General features: G+C 35.8%; 1 protein-coding gene across 1 annotated transcript in view; it reads left to right on the forward strand.

The window, feature by feature from the left end:
* The window catches only part of LOC136043643 (frizzled-4-like), a 57,548-nt gene that overhangs the window by 12,114 nt on the left and 20,492 nt on the right, over window positions 1–24,942 (forward strand). The window contains exon 2 of the mRNA XM_065728542.1: window positions 1,098–1,259. Within this exon, the coding sequence (XP_065584614.1) occupies window positions 1,098–1,259 (162 nt within the window). The remainder of the gene's footprint in view (window positions 1–1,097; window positions 1,260–24,942) is intronic.

Below are 24,942 nucleotides of genomic sequence, written 5' to 3' on the forward strand. Positions count from 1 at the left end.
AATGGAGTCGGAGTTGATTATAACTTATAGAATTCAGTTAAATGAAGCTTCAAAACATGGAATCGGGAGTCGTGGAGTCGTAGTCAGAATTTTAGTAAATTTTTGCTGAATGGAGTCGGAGTTGATTTTAGCTTATAAAATTCAGTTAAATGAAGCTTCAAAACCTGGAGTCGGGAGTCGTGGAGTCGTAGTCAGAATTTTAGTAAATTTTTGCTGAATGGAGTCGGAGTTGATTTTAATTTATAGAATTCAGTTAAATGAAGCTTCAAAACATGGAATCGGGAGTCGTGGAGTCGTAGTCAGAATTTTAGTAAATTTTTGCTGAATGGAGTCGGAGTTGATTACAACTTATAAAATTCAGTTAAATGAAGCTTCAAAACATGGAGTCGGGAGTCATGGAGTCGTAGTAAAAACTTTGGTAAATTTTCGCTGAATGGAATTGAAATCGGTATATTGAAAATGTCTGAAGTTGGAGTCAGAGTCGGTTATAACTTATAAAATCCAGTTAAATGAATCTTTAATTAGGACTGTGGAGTTAGGAGTCGCGTAGTTGTATTCGGAGTTTAGGAAATTTCAGCTGAATGAAGTCGGGATCGCAATTGGAGTCTGTATATTGGAAATGTCTGGAATCGGAATCGGTTATGGCTTATAACCGGCTCCACAGCCCTGATTATTTGCTTAACTTGGTGTTTTTTCGCCTATTATCTTTAAACGTGTTTCATTTCAGCCCAAGTGAATTCCTATCTGTATAGATTTTTTTTCTCGTCGCAAGGAGACGAAGTCAAATCGTATGATAGAAAACACATGGGTTGAGAAGCTACTTTTTAACGAAATAAAATTTGTTTCATTGGGAAAGCTGCATCTACCCACCCCTATAGAAAGATTTTAAAGGGCAGCTAAATTAAACCTTTAAGTTACCATGTATTTTTTTAATTTTATATAATAATTTATTATATTTTAATTTATTTATTTAATTAATTGTATTTTAATTAAAATGTATTATAATTTTCAACTTTGAGAGCTGACTTTCCTCGTGTTAATTCATTCTTCTTTTTTTTAGACGTTAATCAAATTGATTTTTTTTTTTTTAATTTTAGCGTTGGATACGGTATTCGTCTTCTGGGTGGCCGCTCAGATATCAGTTGTCACATTGAGCCTCAACATGGAATAAATATTTTGACTCAGGAAGGTTTGGATCAGAGTAACTGCGCTATTGTCTTTCTTATGACCTATTTTTTTGGTATGGCGTCCTGTGCTTGGTAAGCGACAATTTTGCTATTTTAAATCCGACCAAAGATTTTTTATACTTTAAAAAGATATTATCATATCCGAAATGGAAGAGTGTATCTAATATTATAATAATTTTGTAGTTGAGCAAAAATGACGTTTTAAGCTTTAAATGAGAGTCATGAACGTTTTCTGGGTATTTTTCGGAGGGGAGTATGAAAAAACTTTATAAACGCAAGTATCAAAAATTTGTTTATATGCATTTTTGTCACGTCTCTATGGGTCGGAAGAAAGTGGGAGGGAGGGGTCCAAATCCCCTAACCCTCTCCTGGATACAGTCTTGATGGGAACAAATTCGTTTTTGAGGATGCAAATAAGACAAAATCTATAAAATTCCGGTCTTTATTCCCGGTGTTAAGAACAACCTACTTCCATGCTTTGCAAACACGACGCATTTGAAAAAAAAACCCGAAAATTTAAGAATCCAAATTTAAAAATCTGGATAGATGTCATACTTTATCTTTTTCTTAGGATTACCCACAAGAAAATGACATTGTAAAACCGTGGGAAAAAAGTGGTCCAAAACATGAAAACACACTTTGAAGCTGAGAATTTTTAGTCTCTATTTAAAGAGGGTAACTCCTCCAGATGGGGCGCATTTGGGCGCTTTTTTGAGGCAGTTGTGCATTGAATTTTTTCAAATTGGTGCTTTTTTGAGGGAAATCGTTCATTTGGTGCATTTTCAATAGAAAAATGACGCTTTCGGCTATTTTCACTTTTATGGCGGTACAATTTTAAACCTTATGTCTGGCAACACTGAGCTCCTCTATATACCACTTTGCAAAAGTGTCATTCAAAATTCTTGAATTCGTATGTGGAGCCTTGTATTTTTGTCTCTTTTGAGTTTCGAAATATTGAGTTCCGAATTGTTGCGTGATCGTTTTTGTGGATTGTATGTTCGATTTTTCTGTTCTGACTAGATGTTTTTTTTCATTTTTTTCTGGGGGGGGGGGTAAATTTGTTACTTATTTAGTTTTGTCAGCTCATTAATTTTGTTTGTTGGATTTTGCCTGACTGAACTTTACTTGGACAGATTTAATAGGTTTATTTTAGCTGGGCTATATTTTGGGCTGGTTGAGTTTTGCCAGACTGTTTTGCAATTCGGGCTTTGTGGGGAGTTGATTTTTTGCGGGGACGGTTTTCTATGCCAAGGTCGTTTCATGTTCTGGTTGCCAAGTGAGTGGCTTGGCAATGAGCCCCCTCACAAATTTTGGGAAATGCTTTGTTTTGTATTTTCAGTGAGAAATACCTTCTTTTTTTTGGTGTGAAGCGATATTTCAGGCATTTTGGGAAAAGGTCGTAAAAATACCGAAATTGCTTCAATAGGTTTTGAAAAATATACCCCCCTCCCCGACATTTGTTTCACTACTGCTTATGATCTTATCGTTTAAACTCTATTCTCAACACAAAAAAAGAAAAAGTCTAGAAAAAAAAACTAGCATTGAAACTACCCCAAAGACCCCGAAAAGTGGTCTGCAGTATATAAAAAGTTAACTAGTTTCTCGTGAACTGATGCGATAAATCATACGCTACCCGATTTGACAGGTGGACAACACTCATTTAAACGAAACACCATCCTGGCTAGCATATATTAATAGAACATTTCCAGTACCCAAGGTGTTAGGACGGGTTTTAGAGCTAAGAGTAAAAAAGTGCTTTAAAATTCTTATAACATTAACCAACATTTGCCGCGAGACGTATTTGAAACTGAATAAGCTGCGTAAGCACAAAGGGTCTGGACATTTTAGTTTTGGATTGACTGGAATCGAAACATGACATCTGAAACCGGTGCTGGTAATTCAAAAAGCGTTATGTTACAAGAGATAAATTTAAAGTGGACTGCAAAAAAGGGGCTAGCAGTTGTTTTGACGGTCAATATTACCTTTTTTTAACAAGTGTAATTTTCTTGGACTGAAAGTTGTGCTCTTAAATTTTAACCTAACCCCAGTGTTATCACTTGAAAACAGTGTTTACATTTGAAGTTCTCATGAATTTTAAGCCGCCATACGAGAGGCCTTTGTAGTCTATTTTTATTATCACCTGCAAGCTTTGGATACGAGAGATCGCACACACTGGAGCTATAATTGTGGGGGAGGGGGGCTTTTGTCCCCCAATGGATTAAACAGAATATTTTGGTTCTTATCTCTTATAGCCACCGCACTCAAGTTCTTCGTTTGGCAGAACCGGTTTCTTTCTGTATTTCAGTATGTACTGGTGATAATCAGCTTAGCGTGAGAGAGTGTATATACACTACAACGTAGGTATAATTTAATTAAATATTTTAGTTGGTATTTTGGTTCTATAAGGTTAGAGACCATTTAATATAGTGCGTTTCCATAATTTTGTTACTAAAGTATTTCATTTTCATCATGCTTAGGTATATTTCACTAGGATTAACCTAACTTCACTTCTTGAGTGTGGTGGCTATAAGAGGTAATTACCAATGTTTTTGTGGTATTTTTGTTTAAAAAAAAACGCCTTTTTTATTCTGTCATCTGACCATCTTAATTTTAAAAGTCATCTGATCATCTTGAAATTATTCAGCACACATTGATCTTTAAACGGGGTCTGGCTTGTTCCCCCGCTCGTAAGAAAATTTTCCCGTAATGTAAAATTGAGCAGCCACGAAGATTGTATGATATACATAAATAATGAAGGAAAAAAGGAATTCTTGAATAATCTACATATTCCAAATACAGATAGAATATGAGCTGTAGAACACCCTATAGTATTTATTTTTACATTTTTATTTTATTTATTTTTCCGTGTTTCTGCAAAAAAAAAAAAAAAAATCATAGATGAATTTGAAACTTACAGCCGTAAGTCCTTGGGCCAAGGGGAGCAATGAATAAAAATTATTCAAAGGATTTGTCTCTTTGATTAGCCTGTGAAACTTTGGGCTATGGGGGACCATAATGCAAAAGGAAAATAAGCATTATTGCTGCCCCTCAAAATGCACTTTTCCGCCCACTTCAAATAGAGAGGGCTATCTTTGATGCTTGAGAGGGGGCTAATTCAATTAGGAATCGAAAGTTCTAGTGCCTTTTTTAAAGGCAAAGCTCTGCTGGGGAGGGCAATCTGTCCTCTCTCAGCTTTTCTGCTCTAACCTCTATGATTACGAATCAAAATTTTGAGATATTTATATCTTTCAAAAACTTCGAAATGTTTAATAAGTTTGCCCTCGGGGTTAACATAGCCACCATAGCCCCAGTGTTAACTAACAAATAAACTTCAAATAAAATACAAATTTGAAAATAAATACTGAAGAACACCAGGGGGTTGGCGACTCTTTTTGGTTCCTGGTCAAAATCAACCACGATGTGAGTCAGTGATATTTTAATTTTTATACAGACTTTTAGTGAATGATAAGAAAATTACATGAAGAAAATAATTACAGTGTACTTCTAAACTTTAATTTTTATTGTAAAAAATAAAAATTTCTATAAAACATATTCTGCCTATAGTTAGGAATTTAGATAGAATGCTCGAGAATTCTTTATTATTTTTATTTGGCATTCTTTCTCTTTAGCGTCTTAGTTTTACGTGTTAGGGAAGTTTTCCTCGGGGGAAGGGGTTAATTCTAGCACCTTTCATTAAATTCTATTAAAAAGAAAACAAATGATTGCTATCCTATATTTTCGTGATAAAGAGCGTGCATTAATTCCATTGGTTGTTTCTATAACGTATTTAAGTAAGCCAATCATGTAATTCCTTATTTCTGGAGAGAAAAACAGCAACGACATTTTAAAATCAGATTAATTAGTGCTAAGCACAGCATAAATATATACGAATATTTATACATATTTATAATATATATATATATATATATATATATATATATATATATATATATATATATATATATATATATATATATATATATATATATATATATATATACATATATATATACATATATATATATATATATATACCATGAAAAGAGAAATCAGCAATGCAACAGCACAAACACACACAAAAAAAGAGAGACAGAAGGAGAAAAGGAAGACTGTTTTCCTAAATTAGTGATTAATATAGACCAGCACTTGAATGAGGCCTTAACCCTACTCATCCATACAATCACATAGGTCAAACAGCATAGCCACACAAAATCAACCATAAAGAATAATCCATGGACAGGCAGTCATGTCGTCAATAAGTATAAGTCGTCATTTACCAAACAATAGAAAAAATAATATAGACAAATAATTCAGAGGCAACACCCAACATAAGGGCTCATCAGGAGAATACACTGGCCTATATAGGGTTTCGCCACTCTAAATTCTCTACCCAGCACAGTGTTGTGGCTACCACAGAATATCCATGGCATCCCCGCGTCAGGTATCACCCCCAAAATACATGCCTATGAAAAAGGTAAACTAAATATTATAAATTTTACCAAATCACAAATATTAACACATTGCAAAAAACCTGAATGAACTAAACAATTATAGAATTCATCTTTACCATGTGGCTAATTTTTTAGAAAATCCGCTCAATTAGAAACACAATTCAAAATAAATGGCGCTGTGACAACATTTCTCGAACCTCCGAAATTAGTTAAAAATTTCTTTAAGTATTTCTAGATAATTCTTTTGATATTTATTTAAAAGTTCGTTATAATGAAAACTAAATTTTTTAAATTGCCAAGTTAATTTATTTGCAGAAAAACTTCTTGATATCAATTTTTGGCTTAAGATTTTACATCTATTTTTAAAATCAATATAATTACTACAAATCCTTGCATAACGAAGTAACTGTAACTTCGCCTTTAAAAAAAAGGCTCTTTTTTAAAACTCCGCCTCTTTCGTCAGAAATAAAGCCGGTAGAAACAGTGACACGTATTTAATTCACAACAATTTTACGAATTAACTTACTGTTTTTCTGCAGAGCTATTTTTAGAGGTGCATACAAAAATAAATTACAACCTCAAAAATTCTTCTTAAAAAATCTTAACTGGCCAGGAAAAACAATATAGCTTTCGGCTGACAATCACAATGAAAATGCTTTAAATTAAAGGCGGGAGTTTCTGGCTTTCAACTTTCGGTTTTAAACAAAGAATCGGAGGCATTTGGTTGATCTCAAAAACTTCTGGATTTCCGAGCCGGAGTGCTTTTACAAGAGAGATCTGTTCCATTTTGCGGAGAATATGTAAACACAAGACAAGCATGTGCTGTTAGTTCAACTCCAAACAAATCCTCAATGTTTATATACATTAAGTAGAAATATTTTCTAAAACGTCTACTGTTTGCTTTTTTATTAGACAATTAAATGTGACAAAAACAATTTGACATGTTGCTTCATGTTTTAGACACAACTCAATCAGACAAAACATCATCGATGGTTACGTAATCAGAAGATAGCTCACCCAAAGCCAACGGATGTGTCTCACACTTCTTCTAATAAATAATTAAAAAGTGAGAAAGATTCATCGATGGGTTGACTAAATATGTTGTTGGGTAACGGAATAAATGAGGGAGTGCCCACTTCCAGAAATCACGTACACCAGGTGGTGCGTGACAAGCGTGGCTGAGACTGTGCCAAGCGTAGTGGAACTTTGCAGCAAACTTGGCGTTCTGAGATGTACACCTGTTGGCGAAAAGTGGGTCGTCCCCTCAGAAAAAAAAACACGTTAAAGAATAAGAAACGTTGAAGTTATCCCACTTCTGTGAGATAACTATATATAATAATAATAATAATTTATTCCAGAAAAAGCCCGTGGGCCATAGGAAAATTACATAACAAAAAACAAACAACAAATTAACTAAATTAAATTAATACTATTTAAAGAAAACGCTCCCGATGTGCCGCTGCAATCCTTACAAATCTTGATATCCTTTTAATACTCAGGAAATTTGTCTCTTTCATTCTATCTACCATCCATATCTCATTCAATTTTTTTTGCCATACATCTTTCGCCTCCAATCATTCAATTCGACACATTCACACAAAAAATGTATTAAACTTTCATCCTGAGATCCACACATAGGACAAGCAATAGATTCTACCTTTCCCCTCTTCTTCCTTTGATACTTTCTTTTCTCTTTCTTTCTTTTCTTTTTATATTCTGCCCAGAGATATGGAATATCCAAAATCGTGTTGAAACCAGGCCGTGGATTTTATTTATATATTTATACGATTTTTTTGCTCATGGCTCTAGATTTGGCGATAATTGTGGAATTGTCAGCAGCCTTGTTCTGCAACGAAGATTTTATTTTTACTTTCTAGTCAAATTCAGAAATTGTGAGACTTGTTTTGAGGTTTGGGCATGATGAAATTTTTAAAAAATCTCTATGGTATTTATACCTTTTTTAACAATTAAATGTGCAGATGGGATACGGCAAACTACACAAGGGGGGTAACCCACTTTCAGAAATATTGTGCATCCTGTGGCGCGTGACAGAGAAAATTGCTTCTATGTTATCATTGAAGTAACTCTGATAGTTTCTTTTCCGTACGTGGATTAGTTGCAACAATTGTATTTATTAATATTGGTGGTGGTTTTATTTGTTTTTAGTTCTGTGTTTTTTTTTCTTTTTATCTTTGTTTATCTTATGCCGAGGACGCCTACTTAGCATACAGGCGAAATATCCGCGTTGTTTTAGTTTTTCATCTTTTCTCTCTACTGGCCGCAGTCTCGTTTGAGGTTTTTTCACTGAGTTTCATATCTCTGTGTTGTTTATTGTCATGACTGGCCAGTTCGGCTTAGGAACTTTGATTTAGTGATTTCTAAGGTAATGATAAGAAATCTTTAGAAATGGTGATAAATCGCTATGGGTAGCAACTCTGGACCTGTGCGATTGGTCTATCAGTATGCAGGCATTTTTAGTTTTTGTTTGTGCTAAATGCTTAGCATGTTTATATATTTATATTTCATTTATATATATATATATATATATATATATATATATATATATATATATATATATTATATTTCACAATTTTTAGTTTCTTGTTACAAAATCGTTATAGATATGTGGTAATACATCACTTTTGGTATTTTACAATTTGTTACCGTTATTATCAATATCCACAAGACACACTCTTGTGTTTTTAAACACAAAATAATGCCAATTGTAAAAACAATTATTTGGCCATTTTTTCAGTTTTTTGGTGTTTCTACCTCTTGATCAACGGCCATTATAGACATACTTGTTAACGCACCTACTTTTGCTATGGTCCGGGTGGGAGGGGGCACAACTGTGGAAAGGGTACTTAAAATAGATTAGGTGGATAATAGCGACGAAGACCACACTGCCTTTCCATAACAAACAAATACGAAGTAGAAACAAAAAGGAAAATCTTTTCAAGACAGTGGAAATCAGTTCTGTGAAATTTCGGCCCTATGTCCAAAGGGCCGTCTTCAGCACAATACGAGAACGAGAGAGAAAATATGTATATATAAATAAACTTACATTAAATTGTGAGAATTAAAACTAATAATGTTTTTTAAAACTTTTTTAAAAACAGCCTTTGCATCCTTACTTCAACGAAGTTCAACCAGGACTGACAAAAAGAACGAAGTGAGAATATAAATTCATTCAAACTAAAAAGAACAAAGTGATTAAATGCAATTTCTCGGGGCCAACCTTGCATTTTTAGCAGACTCTCTCAAAGGCCTTTTCGTATCTAGTTCAATACTATTATAAATCGGTTTAGTAAAATATTTTGTTAGATCATTCTTAATCAATTAAATTTGAGTATAAAGAATTTATGGAGTATTTATAATAGTATTGAACTAGCTACGAAAAGGCCTTTGAGACAGTCTGCTAAAAATGCAAGGTTGGCTCTGAGAAATTGCATTTAATCACTTTGTCCTCTTTAGTTTGAATGAGTTTATATTCTCACTTCATTCTTTTTGTCAGTCCTGGTTGAACTTCGTTGAAGTAAGGATGTTAAGGCTGTTTTTAAAAAAGTTTTAAAAAAACATCATTAGTTTTAATTCTCACAATTTAATGTAAGTTTATCTATATATACATATTTTCTCTCTCGTTCTCGTATTGTGCTGAAGACGGCCCTTGGACATAGGGCCGAAATATTCACAGAACCGATTTCCATTGTCTTGAAAAGATTTCCCTATTGTTTCTATTTTGTATTTGTTTGAGATTAGGTGAATGATATAGTAAGTTATAGGTAATTAATACAAATCGAAGATTTTAGGAGAGGGGTACGCTCAATTCTTATAAGGGCCTAATTATGGACGAAATAAATCTGTTTTGTGTTTTATGCCAAATAAAACACACTTGTAAGAGATTCATAGTCTAAATCAGAGTAAAACTGCGATATATCTCAAAATACGTACTTGCATGACGGCTCCACCGCAAGAGGCTGCTTTTCAGTGTTCAAGGGATCTTAGGGGGGTAACTATTCTCAAGCTTGTTCGGAGGAGCATTGCCAGTGCGCCTTGTCTTGTCCATTTATTTCTAAAACTAACTCTTCTTAAACTAAAAGACATGATTATCTTAGTCTGGCGGTTTTGGCCTCTCTTGCGCCCGGGGCAATTTCTTGATTATCGCCCTTTCCCTGTTTCTCTCAAAATTTCCAGGCAATATCTGACAAAAAATTTCATTTATTAACAAAATTGTTAGTTTATTCATTAATTATTAATTATTTTTAATTTATTTTACTAATTGATTAATTATTCATTAATTATTTTCATTTATTAACTGCGCCTTCTGCTTCTATCAATAAAAATGAAATTTCAAAAATCAAAAAAATTATTATAACCGTTAAATTCTTTATTTGAAATTTTGCGCCCCTAAAGTTCCTAAGCCCGCGGCAAGTGCCCCCCCCCCAACTAAAACCGTTACAATCTTAATTCACGTGTAACATAAAATTTATAACAATAGTTCGGCTTTGCGGTGAAATGTGTAACCCCTCCCCTGTGGAATATATCAATACCCCTTGGAAATTAAATCCTGCTAAGTTCCTATGTCCTTAATAGACATTTAAATGTGTTCAATCCTTTATGTGCTTGAACAGAGGAAGGTATTCAATCACTTTCTCATTAAAATACCAGACTTGCAGATAAATTCCAGGGAGGATTGTTTGCATTTTGGAAAGCTGCCCTTTTTTTAAAAACAGATAGAGAAAAATTAATGTTGGCGCCAAAACCTTTTTCATTTAACCACTAATAGATTATAAATACTGATAAGTGAGAATGTTAAGTAAATATTTTGTTGTTCTGTAGATAAGGCTGGTTTGTATAGCTGAACCAGGTGTTGAGAAATGTGTCTGCGTTGCGTCTTCTGGTGTTTTACGAACATACGAAAGTTAATCAGCCAATGGAAGAGCAAAGTAGTTTTTTCAACAGAGACTTCGGGTTTTTAATTGGTAGATTCATTTGACGTTTTATCCGTTAAACACCAAACTAAAAACGCGGCTTAAAACAACTTCTCTAAGCATAACCAAAGAATTGTATTATTAAATACAATTTTATTACTATATTTTTATGTTAAAAATATAAAAGATGGCAAAAAAATAAAAGAAATTAAAAAAATGATAAATAAATAATAGATTGCAATTACAGTTGTTCAAAATGCCAAGTTGGGATCACCAGTCCCTATGGATTGTCTGACGCTCCCCCTCGCCTCTTCAAAAGGCATCTTCAAAAGTTCATGCGGGCATGAACTTGTTTCAGGAGAAAATATAGATTCATCAGGACAAATAAGTTATGAGAAAGATTGGTGTGGTTATAAGAATCTATGAGAAATAGATTAGGGTGGGAGAGGAGCGTCCCATGCTCTGTTGGCCTCAGGTAGCTTGATGCTGAAGTAACTTGTGGATACAGTACTAGATGGCCAATTTATCAGTCGTCGGTTTTAGCTCGAGGGAGGGGGTCAAACCAGGCAAACCTCGCTATTGGATATGACCCTGGAAACCACCATTTGACATAGCAGGAACCATATTATTTATTTGTACTAGTAGTATTTTTATGACCCATTTATCAGTCGGAGATTTTTAGTTTGAAGGGGGGGGGGTCAAACTTCCCCTTGAATATGACCGTCGAAACCACCATTTGACATAGCAGGAACCATATTATTTATTTGTACTAGTAGTATTTTTATGACCCATTTATCAGTCGGAGATTTTTAGTTTGAGGGGGGGTCAAACCTCCCCCTTGGATATGACCCTGGAAACCACCATTTGACATAGCAGGAACCATATTATTTATTTGTACTAGTACTATTTTTATGACCCATTTATCAGTTGGAGATTTTTAGTTTGAGGGGGGGGGGTCAAACCTCCCCCTTGGATATGACCGTGGAAACCACCATTCGACATAACAGGAACCATATTATTTATTTGTACTAGTAGTATTTTTATGACCCATTTAACAGTCGGAGATTTTTAGTTTGAGGCGGGGGGGGTCAAACCTCCCCCTTGGATATGACCGTGGAAACCACCATTTGACATAGCAGGAACCATATTATTTATTTGTACTAGTAGTATTTTTATGACCCATTTATCAGTCGGAGATTTTTATTTTGAGGGGGGGTCAAACCTCCCCCTTGGATATGACCGTGGAAACCACCATTTGACATAGCAGGAACCATATTATTTATTTGTACTAGTAGTATTTTTATGACTCATTTATCAGTTGGAGATTTTTAGTTTGAGGGGGGGTCAAACCTCCCCCTTGGATATGACCCTGGAAACCACCATTTGACGTAGCAGGAACCATATTATTTATTTGTACTAGTAGTATTTTTATGACCCATTTATCAGTCGGAGATTTTTAGTTTGAGGGGGGGTCAAACCTCCCCCTTGGATATGACCGTGGAAACCACCATTCGACATAGCAGGAACTGTATTATTTATTTGTTTCGTATCTAGTGGGAAAATTTTGACAATGCTCATATTTTGCTTTAATTTGTTACGCTGATTTAGGATGTAGTGCATGCAAATATGTTTCAACTGTCACAACCCCTCCGTAGTGATAATTATTCTGCCGTCAATAAGCAAAAGTTTTAAACCCCCACATAAAAAAAAAGTTTATAAACAACGCACACCAGCTGGTCAATCAAACCCCATCTGCTTAAGTTTCTTCTATGAAACGGAATTCGAATCTTTGTTCTCGCTTTCCCTCTTACATTCACACTTAAAAAACGTGTCAAGGAATGCGTCCACCGATTCTATGGCTTTCCACTTCCGTTTATCTCACTCCTTTTATGAAATGAACCCTTATAAAACTGAGAAATAAGAGATAGGTTCTCACTCCCACGTAACTTGATCCCATTGATCTGGGCTTAAACCCTTTATCCTCTTAGGGTTATTACTATCATTTATGAAAGATGTGGAACCCTAATGAGGTCATTTTAGAAATAAGGCTTAAGCAAAGGCATTGGTGAAATATTTGGCTGAGTCCACTGTAGAGAGATGTAACTCTTTCTCCAGCGGATGAGTGCATCAAAGAAGTATATACATGGGTATTGCAATGCTAATAAAGCCATGTACAAGAACCAAAGAAGTAGTCCTAGGTATTTTTTTGGGAAAGAAACCAGAAAGTGAAATGTGACAACGTACCTGAAAATAAAGGGGTAGAGTGTTTGTGGCGGGAGAATCGTTTCCGCCAAGGTTGGTCAAAAACCTTTCGACCAAAAGTTGAAAAATGTATATTTATAATGCAATTGTTTTCAAACCCCTCCAAAAATTCTTCTGGTATTTACTCATAGCTTTTTCTGTGTCTACCAGGTTTTACCCCCTCCCCCGAAAGTTTCGTCCGACACGTAAAAAAGTAACAAAAATGCATATAAGACAATTTTTTAATGGGTTTCTTAGTTTTTCGTACCCCCTCCCCGCCGAAAAAATGCTCCTTTCCTATACATAAATATCACTTAGGCAAGTCCATTGCTCGTCTAGGTTCATATCTGTTATTTTCAGACCCATATGTATTCTCTTTTCTCATGCTTTGTTTAGTGTTGTAGATTTGGTATGTCAAATCGTTCGATAAAATAGCTAGAGCTTTGTACCCCAGGACAAAAATCTTCGAAATGGTGGCATATAAATCACCAATCCATAGAACATTTTAGATTGCTTTATGGTATAAGTGACTGTCTCTACCCGTGTGCCAACCCTGCCAGCGATAAATTGCGATGATAATACCCGACAAATATTTAGGCTGTCTTATCTGGAAGACAGATGTCATTTAAGGAAAGATTTATCGAGTAGTACTAAACTGAAATAAGCATCTGGGCATTTCAGAGAAGAAGAAAAAATAAATGAGGAGATTAGACTCGGAGTTTAGCCGTGACTAACATTTCTAAATGGCAATAACACAGCATTTCCACGTTAAGGTTTCCACAGCCCAGATCCAGAAGGGACAAGGGAGTTTTACAGACCAGAATCAAACAGTTCGTGGTAACGAACTGTAGTAAGGAGTGATTCGGCTCAATAGTAACCGAAACTCTAAAAAATGGAATTTTGATACCAATAGTTACATCAAAAGAATCATATTCTAATGTTGATTTTAAATATATAAGTTTCATCAAGCTTAGTCTTATTCATCGAAAGTTAGGAGCCTGAGAAAATTTGCCTTATTTTAGAAAATAGGGGGAACCGCCCCCCTAAAAGTCATACAATCTTAACGAAAATCACACCATCAGATTCAGCGTATCAGAAAACCCTATTTTTTTGTGGTTTTAAAAAGTAGAGTTGTGACAAAGAGTCAAAGTTTAGCGTAAAGAGCGAAGTGTTGAGGAGGGGACAATCCTTTTACTATACGGAACAATTTCTATTCGTTTTAAGTTTTAATGTCGCTCCTTACTTTCAGTTAAAAAAAAAACTTGTTTTTTTTATTTAATATCCTCAAGATGTCGAGGTGCCCAACAGAGACCGGATTGTTTTGGATGGGATTTCAAGCTTTTGTTCTTCGACTTTATCGTTTATGATAATATTTTTACATATAACGAATCTATCTACATATATTTAAAATCTATTTCTCGGTTAGTTCAAGCAGAATAACGCAGCGAAGCTATTGAGCATGACACGTAACATTGGTACTTGTTAAAAATCCCGACCCCACCCAAGAAGTGAAGTTAGGTTAATCTTAATGAAAAGTTGTTTGTCTGTCTGTCGACTGACGTCATTATTACCAATTCAAAAACGAATGTATTCAAGCCGAAGTAGCTGAGTTGGTAAGCGTTATGTTCCAGGTTCTAGGTCCGAGAGGTTACAGGTTCGAACCTTGGCTTTAGCATTAATACAAAAGAAGAAAAAAAAACTAAAAAAGGTAAAAACTACAAAAAAACTAAAAAGAAAATACTAAAAAAAACTAAAAAAGCTCAAAAACTAAAAAAAGGTAAAAAGAAAAAAACTAAAAAAAGGTAAAAACTAATAAAAAAAACTGAAAAATAAAGGAGAAAAAGAAAACTAAAAACCAGGACAGAGGGAATATAAATGACGACCGGGACACTCAAAGATAAATTACAGACCGGGACACAAATGACGACCGGGACACAGGGAATATAAATGAAGACCGGGACGCTCAAAGAGAAATTACAGACTGGGACACTGGGACACAAATGACGACTGGGATACTGGGAATATAAATGACAACCGGGACACAGGGACACAACTACAACGGGGATGCCGGGGGCACAGGGGGATATATAAATGACGACGGGGACACAGGGAATGATCGATTAGCAATCACCATCAACAAAGCTCAAGGGCAATCATTAGAATGATGAGGTATAGATCTGAATACGGATTGTTTTTCCCATGGACAATTTTATGTTGCATGTTCAAGAGTATATATATATATATATATATATATATATATATATATATATATATATATATATATATATATATATGTATATATATATATATATATATATATATATATATATATATATATATATATATATATATCTATATTCATAGGTGGGACACAGGGACACAACTACAATGGTGCGTAACGACTTACGCGCGCGGGGGGGGGGGCTTGGGGGGGCGAAGCGCCCCCACCAACTAGGTGTTGGGGTGGCGCAAAGCGCCACCCCAACGGCTAGTGTTTAATAAAAATATACCTACATCATAGTTTTTCTCAATGACACTAAGCTAATTATAACCTACTGCAGACATACAAACCGGTTTTTCCCAGATGGCACGGATCAAAATTTCAGAATGGGGTCGGGATGCTCTAGTATCGAAAATTTTTCCAATGTTAATTTGAAGCTACGAGGGAAAAGCATAAGCTTTGAAATAAAAATATATGCTAAAAACTAAAAAATGAGACTAAGAACTGGAATCTGTTTTCATAATAGAAGCATTTATATGTCATTCCAATTTTGTCCTACTAAAGGCCATTGTGAGGGCAAATTTGAGAGCACCAATGCATCTTATTGGCAAGTGTCCAAAGGTCCGAGCACACCGAGAGAGACGAAAAAACAACAGGACTGTCTAAAATGAATATTATCATCTTTTTCATTTTGTTCTTACTTATTCTGTGTGAAATACGGCTATGCCTGTGCATGATGGATTCAGGGACTCCACTTTTAAAATCTAATGGTGTCATTCTCTGTCTATTTTTTTTTCAACTCGTATAGAGCTGGATATTTTGGCATAAGAAAAAAAAAAACGAGTGGTTTTCTATTCTATTCTGAATACGATGGATTCAGGGACTCCACTTTTTAAATCTAATGGTGTCATTCTCTGTCTATTTTTTTTTAAACTCGTATAGAGCTGGATATTTTGACATAAGAAAGAAAACGAGTGGTGCTCTATTCTCAGAAATCATGTACACCGTGCGACATGTGCAAGTGTGATGGAACTCTGCCAAGTTTGGTGGAATTGTGCCAAGTTCGGTGAAACTGTACTAAGCTTGGTAGAACTGTACCAAGATTGTTGGAACTTCGTGGTACACGTGGCGTTCCTAGACAAGGTCGTGGGAAGTGGCAACCCCTCGGAAAAAATGTTTCCAAGTATGAGCATCCTGTTCACCGAAAATTCCTCGCTTCCAAGATCTGTAAACTGTTCCAACTTCAGTCACTCCCTCTTAACTGAAAAGGGCTATTACCTCCCTCTGTTGAAAAGGGCTATTACCAAGGTCATAGCTATTTTGAGAGGATGAGATGTGCTCTCCCCTTAAAAACTCGTTGCCCTTTAGGCAAATCCTCAAATTGAGTGCAGAGCAAAGTTTTAAGAAACCCTAAAATCACCCCCTATCCCACCTAGATCGTTGCCCCCGTTCCTGCACGAGGAACATTACTCACTAAAAAACTCAATTAAAAAATATCAAAACTTTGTTTTACATTCATTTTGTTACGTCTTTCAAGAGTCGGACAAACATTTCGGGGGGGGGGGAGCTCAAACCCCATAACCCCTGGATACATTCTTGGTTGTAATTCAATTGAACTTCTCCCCTCAAAATTATTTATAAATTTCATCTTCATACCCTTAGGTATAGTTGTAATAGTAGTCACAGTAGTAGTATTGATATTATTAGTAAAAGTAATTAGGAATAACATATATGTTTTTTTTATTCTTATCTTTTAGCAACCCTGTCATTAGCTCTGTCATTTCCATTTCAAAACCTAACTTTATCCCTGTTTATTGTAGAACGATCAAAAAGGCAAATTCTTGCTTAGATGGTAAAATATAATTCTTATAAGTTTCTAATCCCTATCAGTTGTTAAAATATAAGCCTATTACAACGAAGTGACAGAATAAGCCAAAATAGTTTGCCCAGTATAAAATTATAAAGTGACTGTTTCTTAGCTAATATTTGAAGAATTTCACATCTGCTTTATAAATGTAAACATTTTGACTTGATACATCAAATCAAGCAAACAATTAAAGACAAACTGCTGAGATTAGTACGGTCACGATTCAAACAAACAGAAATTTAACAACGTAGCAAATTACATGCAGCTCCCACAGTAGTGATTGGACTTACTCAGCAGTTCTATCAATAGAATTGTAAGCGGTCCAGATGGTCTGCGTCTATTGTTAACTTGGCTTTTAAGCTTCTTTTTATTTCTCATTTTCAGTATTTATTTGTTGCGTTATCATTTTGGAATCAAAGAATTCTTTTCAGTTCCATAGCTACAAAATGTTAAAGCTTAAGTACTAAGAATGATTGGCACTGCCTTGACATTGGAGCTCTAAAACTATTTGGTTTTGCCTCTTCAATGACTCGTTGGGATCCTTTAGCTTATGCAAGTAATACGATGTATGTTTGGTCGAGTTCCATCGATGATACACTAAAAAAATATTTTTGAAAGGTCAAGCTTCATCGTTTTCCCCTGTCTGAACTGAACCAATGTAATTCTTTTCATTCTTGAATCGGCTGTTGTCTAACCTGTGTTTGATGCCACCACATGCACTTTGCAGTGTATGTCGGAACTTCCTCTGGATTGTCTCCAAGAAAGCCTCGATGGGGTCTTCGAGCTTATGCAAGTAGTACGATGTGTCTTTGTTCGAGTTCCTTCGATGATACCCTAAAAGAATAGTTTTGGAAGGTTAAGCTTCATCGTTTTCCCCTGTCTGAACTGAACCAGTGTAGTTCTTCTCATTCTTGAATCGTCTGTTGGCTGGCCTGTGTTTGATATGGCACCATGTGCATTTTCCAGTGTATGTCTGAACACTTCCTCTGGATTGTCTCCAAAACAGACTCGATGGGGTCCTCGAGCTTATGCAAGGAGTACGATGTGTCTTTGTTCGAGTTCCTTCGATGATACCCTAAAAGAATAGTTTTGGAAGGTCAAGCTTCATGGTTTTCCCCTGTCTGAACTGAACCAATGTAGTTCTTCTCATTCTTGAATCGTCTGTTGTCTGGCCTGTGTTTGATGCCACCATGTGCATTTTCCAGTGAATGTCTGAACACTTCCTCTGGATTGTCTCCAAAACAGACTCGATGGGGTCCTCGAGCTTACGCAAGTAGTACGATGTGTCTTAGTTCGAATTCTTTTGATGATACCCTAAAAGAATAGTTTTGGAAGGTCAAGCTTCATTGTTTTCCCATGTCTGAACTGAACCAATGTAGTTCTTCTCATTCTTGAATCGTCTGTTGTCTGGCCTGTGTTTGATGCCATCATGTGCATTTTCCAGTGAATGTCGGAACACTTCCTCTGGATTATCTCCAAAACTGACTCGATGGGGTCCTCAAGCTTACGCAAGTAGAACGATGTGTCTTTGTTCGAGTTCCTTCGATGATACCCCAAAAGAATGTTTTTGGAAGGTCAAGCTTCATTGTTTTCCCATGTCTGAACCAATGTAGTTTTTCTCATTCTTTGATCGTCTGTTGCCTGACCTATGGTTGATATTACCACCATGTACATTTTCCATTGTATGACGTAGCACTTCCTCTGGATTTTCTCCAAGAAAGACTCGATGGGGTCCTCCAGCTTATGCAAGTAATACAATGTTTCTTTGGTCGAGTTCCATCGATGATGCCCTAAAAGAATATTTTTGAAAGGTCGAGCTTTATTGTTTTCCCATATCTGGGCCAATATATTCTTCTCATTCTTGTATATATCTTTTTCTGGCCTATATTTGAAAGGAAAAAACACATTCTTAGTACTAATGCCACCAAATATCTAGGCTAAAGCTAATTAAAAAATGGTAGACATTTTATCGAATCAATACAGCTTTAAGTTGTAATTAATGAATAATTAATCAATTAGTAAAATAAATTAAAAATAATTAATAATTAATGAATAAACTAACAATTTTGTTAATAAATGAAAATTTTTGTCAGATGTAATCATCGATGACCATTTACGTATACCGCCCAGGGCCTGTTGGATCCTATTTTCTGTCTGGTACCCCTCTTCTCTTTCTTTTGCCTGTAAAATGACCTTGGTATGGTAAGGCTCTATTTTTCCACATGAGATAAGATCTACTAATGATGGAATTCACATATAATAATCCGCTAAATTAACCCCCACAAAGGCTCCTTGGTCTGTAAAGCAGGGAGAAGAATACGAATTACTTTTTCAGAGAAAAAAAAGGTCACTCGCTTAGAGAGACAAGAGAAATTATGTAGAACGAAATTTAAACAAAATAAACAGGATAGATTCAATAAGCTCCTGTAAATCAAGCGCAAAAAAATAATAACTTCTAAGAAGTCAACTTTTTACGATTTTTTGAACAACCTAAAAGAATGGCACCTTTGAGGTGACCCAAGCATCATATTCCACAAAATATGAATTTCCATTGCAGGATTGAAGTCTGATCTTACATGAGTAAAAGTAATTTTAGACATATTCCGCCAATATTTCTACCAAAATTTGCTCTTTTTTGAAAAAAGCTAAAATTAACCCAAATTGACTGTTTTGAACTACTAGGGCTTGGAACCAAGAAAGTTGTACATTCCTGGCTATTATTTTTTTTTAAGATCCTCTTTTAAGAAGTAATACTGAATATCAGTTACCTTGCTCTGCTCAAATTTGCGTATTTACTTAGGGTCCCACTGTCTCTAAACTTTGAAAAGTACTGCATAGGAAGTTGGTAGTCATCCTTTCAGACGTTGTTTATGGGGTCAGGAAGCGATCATCAATCAAGCTTTAGGATTGTAACAATGGGGGATCATCCCCGTTCAAACCATTTGTAAGATTCCATGAATAAGCTTTTACAAAATGGATAAAATTCGATATTTGTCAGAGGGTGACAGTGCGTTTTGAATTCATGGACCAAATCGCCAGGAGATTTTACAGAACAATAAAATCACAGATCAAGTTTCCCTTATTCAAATGGAGCTTCACAAGTTCTTGTGTAGGGTGGAAAATAATTGTTTTCTACACGAAAAGCAGAGCTTTTTTCACATTCGAAGAGCTGATAGCAAGCATAGCCCTACCATGCAATAGAAGTTTTCCATTAATACCATTATAAAAATACAGCGGCTTTAATGAGTGTTTTTATAAATTCTGTTGTGACAAAATTGACATGCGTCTTCCTTCGGCAGCCACATTGCAGTTTGAGCTGAGGGGAGAATCACTGGCATGACTCGGTGTGCAGAGATATTTGCCTGTAACCAAGGCGGTTTTCCAGTACTTTTTGGGGGGAGGGTACAAAAAAATGTACATAACGTATCAAAAATTTGTTTATATATACGGCTGTTTGTGTTACTCTTTATGAGTCAGAGAAAATTTTTGCGAGGAGAGTTCTAACCTGATACCCCTCTCGATATGTTGTGTTTTAACCGGAACAATTCAAAAAGAAGCTATATTAGACTATCCCAGATGTCAGTAATCGATGTAACAAGGGATTCCATTATTATTCCAGTTTGGGGGTGGGGGGGCGTTGCACAAAGCACAAAATTCCACGGTTTTTTGTATAGGAGCTTGAAACCCCTTCAGTTGGGTTCTCTAATATGCTGAATTTTGTGATGTGATTTTCATTAAGATCACTTGATGTTTTCGGGGTGTTTTCCCCTTTTTCAAAATGGAGCAAATTTTTTTAGTCTCGTAACTTTTGATGGGTAGCATTAAATCTAACGAATTTTATATTTTGAATCAGCTTTTTTTTCAGTTTTTTTACAGTAAAAAAAGAAGGCGTGTCACTATATTACTAAAGCAATGTGTGTATAATTATCCTACAATGTCACCAAAAAGGGAACACCAGAGCAACGTAAAGCCAGGCTTGCGGCTCAAACTGAAAGGGCCAGATTAGGAATGTCCAATTTACGTCATCAATTCGATCCAAAAATGACATAGCGTTGCCGGGACCCAGAACACAAGGGACAATGAGAATCCATATATTGAAGCATGCTGCGTGCCATGCTGGGGCCCACGGGGCCCGGTGGCAAAGCCGCCGGGACCCAGCACTGTCTGTGGTTAGAACACAAGGAACAATGAGAATCCATATATAGAAGCCTACCGCGTGCCATGCTGGGGACCGGTGGAGAAGCCCCCGGGGCCAAGCACAGAATGTCCAATTTACGTCATCAGTTCGATCAAAAAATGACATAGCGCTGCCGGGACCCAGAACACAAGGGACAATGAGAATCGGCGAAGCCGCCGGGACCCAGTACTGTCTGCGGTTAGAACACAAGGGACAATGAGAATCCATTCAATTTTCCCTTTCATCCCTTTCACTAAAAAATCCCTTTCACTAAAAGATTTCCTTATACCGAGATCATATAATCTGCTAGGCCCTACTATTGTTGATCTTTCAGCTTTAATAGGCATAGTATCAGGGTTTCCAACCGTTGTGATTTATCGATATTTCTAGCGATTTTTTTTATATTGGCGAAAAAACGTCACTGAAAAACTGCTAAAATTTAGTGCTTATTTTTCACCGGGTGGCAACCTTTCACAGCATAAACAATAAAATTGGTTTTAACTAACTACCAGTTTGTTCGTATCATGGTTGCAGCGGTAACTGCTACAAAGCAGCTGAAGAGAAAACATGACGTGGTTCAAGAAATTTTGTATAAAAAATTTGAAATTCATCCATCAAAAATGGTAACTATAATGTAGATCCAATTTGGCAGTTTTATAATTAAAATATTTTCTTAGTATTCTGAAATTTAAAAACACGGTCATGTCATTTACAATGTTACTTTAAATAAGGGACTTGGGTAAAAGTGATGACAACGTGGTTTGTTCTTTACTAGGTTCTTGCTAAGAAAATGCCGAAGGCTTTTTTCCTGTGTGTGATATATATGGCAGGTTGTGGTATATATTACGTAGGTTGCAGCTATAGCGAGGTTGCAGTTATAGCTATAGCTGCAACCTCGTAAAGAACGAATCTTAGCGCATAGTAACCAAAAGAAAAGAAAGTAACTAGTGAGACAAAAATTGTCATTGGGCTGATCCTGATGTTAACTATTATTTCGAATAGTAATAATAGTAAAAGTTTATTAAGAAAACTAATTAATAGGAATTTTGAAAAGTATCATGAAACCCCTCAGAAGTGGAGTCGGATTGAGACGGAAAGTATACCATCGGAAACGCCATAGCCGAAATAATGCAGGATACTTACTGCCCTCCCCCCCCCCATGTCGGCCAGCAAAGAAAATCAGTTTATTGCATGGGTAGTACTGATCTGACCTCTTTTTTTCGTCACCAATAGCTAGGAACTGGAGCATCAAAGAGAGGTGTTTAAGGGCTCATAAATTACAATATCGACATGCTTTTAAAGTAAAGTTCCCTAAAACAAATGTGAAAATAATTTGTTTATATAAATTTCCATAATTTATTTTTGTGCATTTATTTTTACTCAACGCAAACTTATGAAGATGAAAGCTACTTTAAATCATTTTCGAAATTATGGTCTTTTTTGCTTCCATTCACAAGTGTTAATAGTAAGCAGCCAGGGGTGACCCGCCCCCGGTAAACAAGAAGACACATTGTTTAAATGTATAAAAAAATGAAACAGCCCCATTTAAATCCAAGTAAAACAAACCTTCTAGCAGTACTTTTCAACTTCAACTTCAGGCTCCTGTCGTGTTTTGGTGGCACTGCTAATTTTCAACAAAATCAGCAGCAAAGGAAATTACCCCTTTGCTTTGGCTATGTCACTCAAGATCACAGCGAGAGAACTATTGAGGCAGAGTTGTTCAAAGCGCTAACTAAGACTTGTCTTATACCCCCTTTGCAGCAACAAAAAAGCAGAGAAGAGACATCTTCATAAGTTTGCGTTGAGTAAGAATTTCCTTTTTAGGGGGTTTTCTGGTAAACTATTGGTTTTCTAGTGACATTTAAAAAGAAAGAGGCGGTAACTTCTTCAAGCTCCTATAGCATATAACTAGGTCAATTTTTTACTGTCTTCCACCGTTTAACTCAGACTTATTGGCAATGCAATATGAGTATCCTGGACTTTCCCTGTCTTAAGAATGAAGTGCTTCCTCATTCTGGAAATCTTTGTAACTATTCTATAGTTGAAATTGCTTTGATTGTCTCAGCTGACGAGCGATGCAATCAGTTTTAGCTTCAGAAAAAGTAGCATCCCGCCCCAAGAATTCGTAGTGTAATATGCATCTCAGTATGTCAAACTCTCCCCTTAAAAGCTCTTAAATGCTTACAGCTTGTTTGGTCTTTGACTGGACGCAGCAACAAAAAGCAGAGAAGAGTGATGTTGCCAAGGATAAGCACTGCATACTTTATCCAAAGCGTTGTATGTCGCGATTTCCCTCAACTCTTGCTGACTCAACTCCTCAACTCTGCTTCACACTCTTGGTTTATTCTGCCTAGTACAGCATTTCGGAACTTAATCCAAACTTGGCCACGCTCAACTGCTAAAATTGAGTGCAAGGCTGTATGCAGGGGGTAGAGGTTAGTCTGTTTGACCCCCCCCCCCTGAAATTTTTGTCTGGCTCGTAAAAACGTAACAAAAATGGATATAAACAGATTTTTATGCTTTTTTTTTATTTTATCCTGTAACCCCCATCCCCCAAAAAAAAATTCTCGTGTAAAACACTCCCCCCCAAAAAAAGCCACTAAAAGTATCTTTCCAAAACGGTTAGAAAATAGTTTAAGTACTGACAAAACTTTTCAACAAAATCTCTTCTATTGGCATGCAGATTAAGGTGAATACACTTTCTACAATTGTCTAGATTACCAGGAAATCTGGGGAGTCTAGCAGGAAAGTCTAGGCTAAGTCTAATCATTTGTCTATCCATCTTCAACACGAAATACCTTACATCAGAGGCTTTATTTCTACACTTGCGAACATAGTGTCAAGCTTTAATATTATCACAGAATTAAGGATTTACTAAGTGTTTGATTGCAATATAGGTTATAATATATCATCCTCGTATTGTCTATTTTGCTTGTATTTTGTTCTCCCTGGCTTAAGCTTTATAGTTAGCGGCCCCAAAGTAATACGTAATATCTTGAGGCGGAAATGACGTATTTAGCTTTTGAAATGTGCTTATAAATATGACGTCACTCATATGATTTTCTTTTCTAAATTAAGGTTCTTAGTGAATATTCTCAAACTCGTGATCTATCTAAATCGTTTTTTCAGGCCATAGATTCCTGGGCTAGAAATTTTCTAAAAAGAAATATGAAACTGTTTTTGAGAAAAATTGAATTCTCTCCTCCGAAATTTTGGTTCGACTCGTAAAAAGTAACTGAATGCATATAAACAAATTTTGTATGATTTTTTTAAAGTTTTTTGTCCCCTCCCCGAGCAAAGATGATCCTTGATATGGTCCTGCCGGGGCCACGGCTCTTTCGTTTTGGCTACTTATGGTAATGTTGAAAGGTGGCCTATTATTAAACCATTTAAACAAATTTATAGTATTACTTCACATTGCTATTATTTTATATTATCATAGACAGTTTATTGAAAGTTTACAATTCAATGCCCCACCCTCGCTTGGAGGTTGTGTAAGGTATAACTGACTGCCCTTAAAACTAAATTTTCGCTGCATGAGAAAACTTCTGTTATCGAGCTCCGACTGAAAATGACCATCTTAAAAACCATTTCAGCTTAGCCTTTTCTCAAAGTCTTTTGCCGTTGTCCTTTTGAATAGTCTAAATGAAGGGATTTTCGTCATTAACTACGTCCCAATGTCAACCCGTCACTCGTATCTCAAGAATTAAAAACCTGCGGCATCGTCGGTATAAAGCTAAAACCTATCTTTTGTACTTTTTGTGACAATCAAAACCAAACACCTGGGAACGAGGGAGTTTTGTTACTAGCTACAAATATAATGCTCCTGAATGACCTTTTAGGATTTTACTTCATAATTTATTATTT

This window comes from Artemia franciscana, unplaced genomic scaffold, assembly GCF_032884065.1.
Source record: "Artemia franciscana unplaced genomic scaffold, ASM3288406v1 Scaffold_772, whole genome shotgun sequence".
Taxonomy (NCBI): Eukaryota; Metazoa; Arthropoda; class Branchiopoda; order Anostraca; family Artemiidae; genus Artemia; species Artemia franciscana.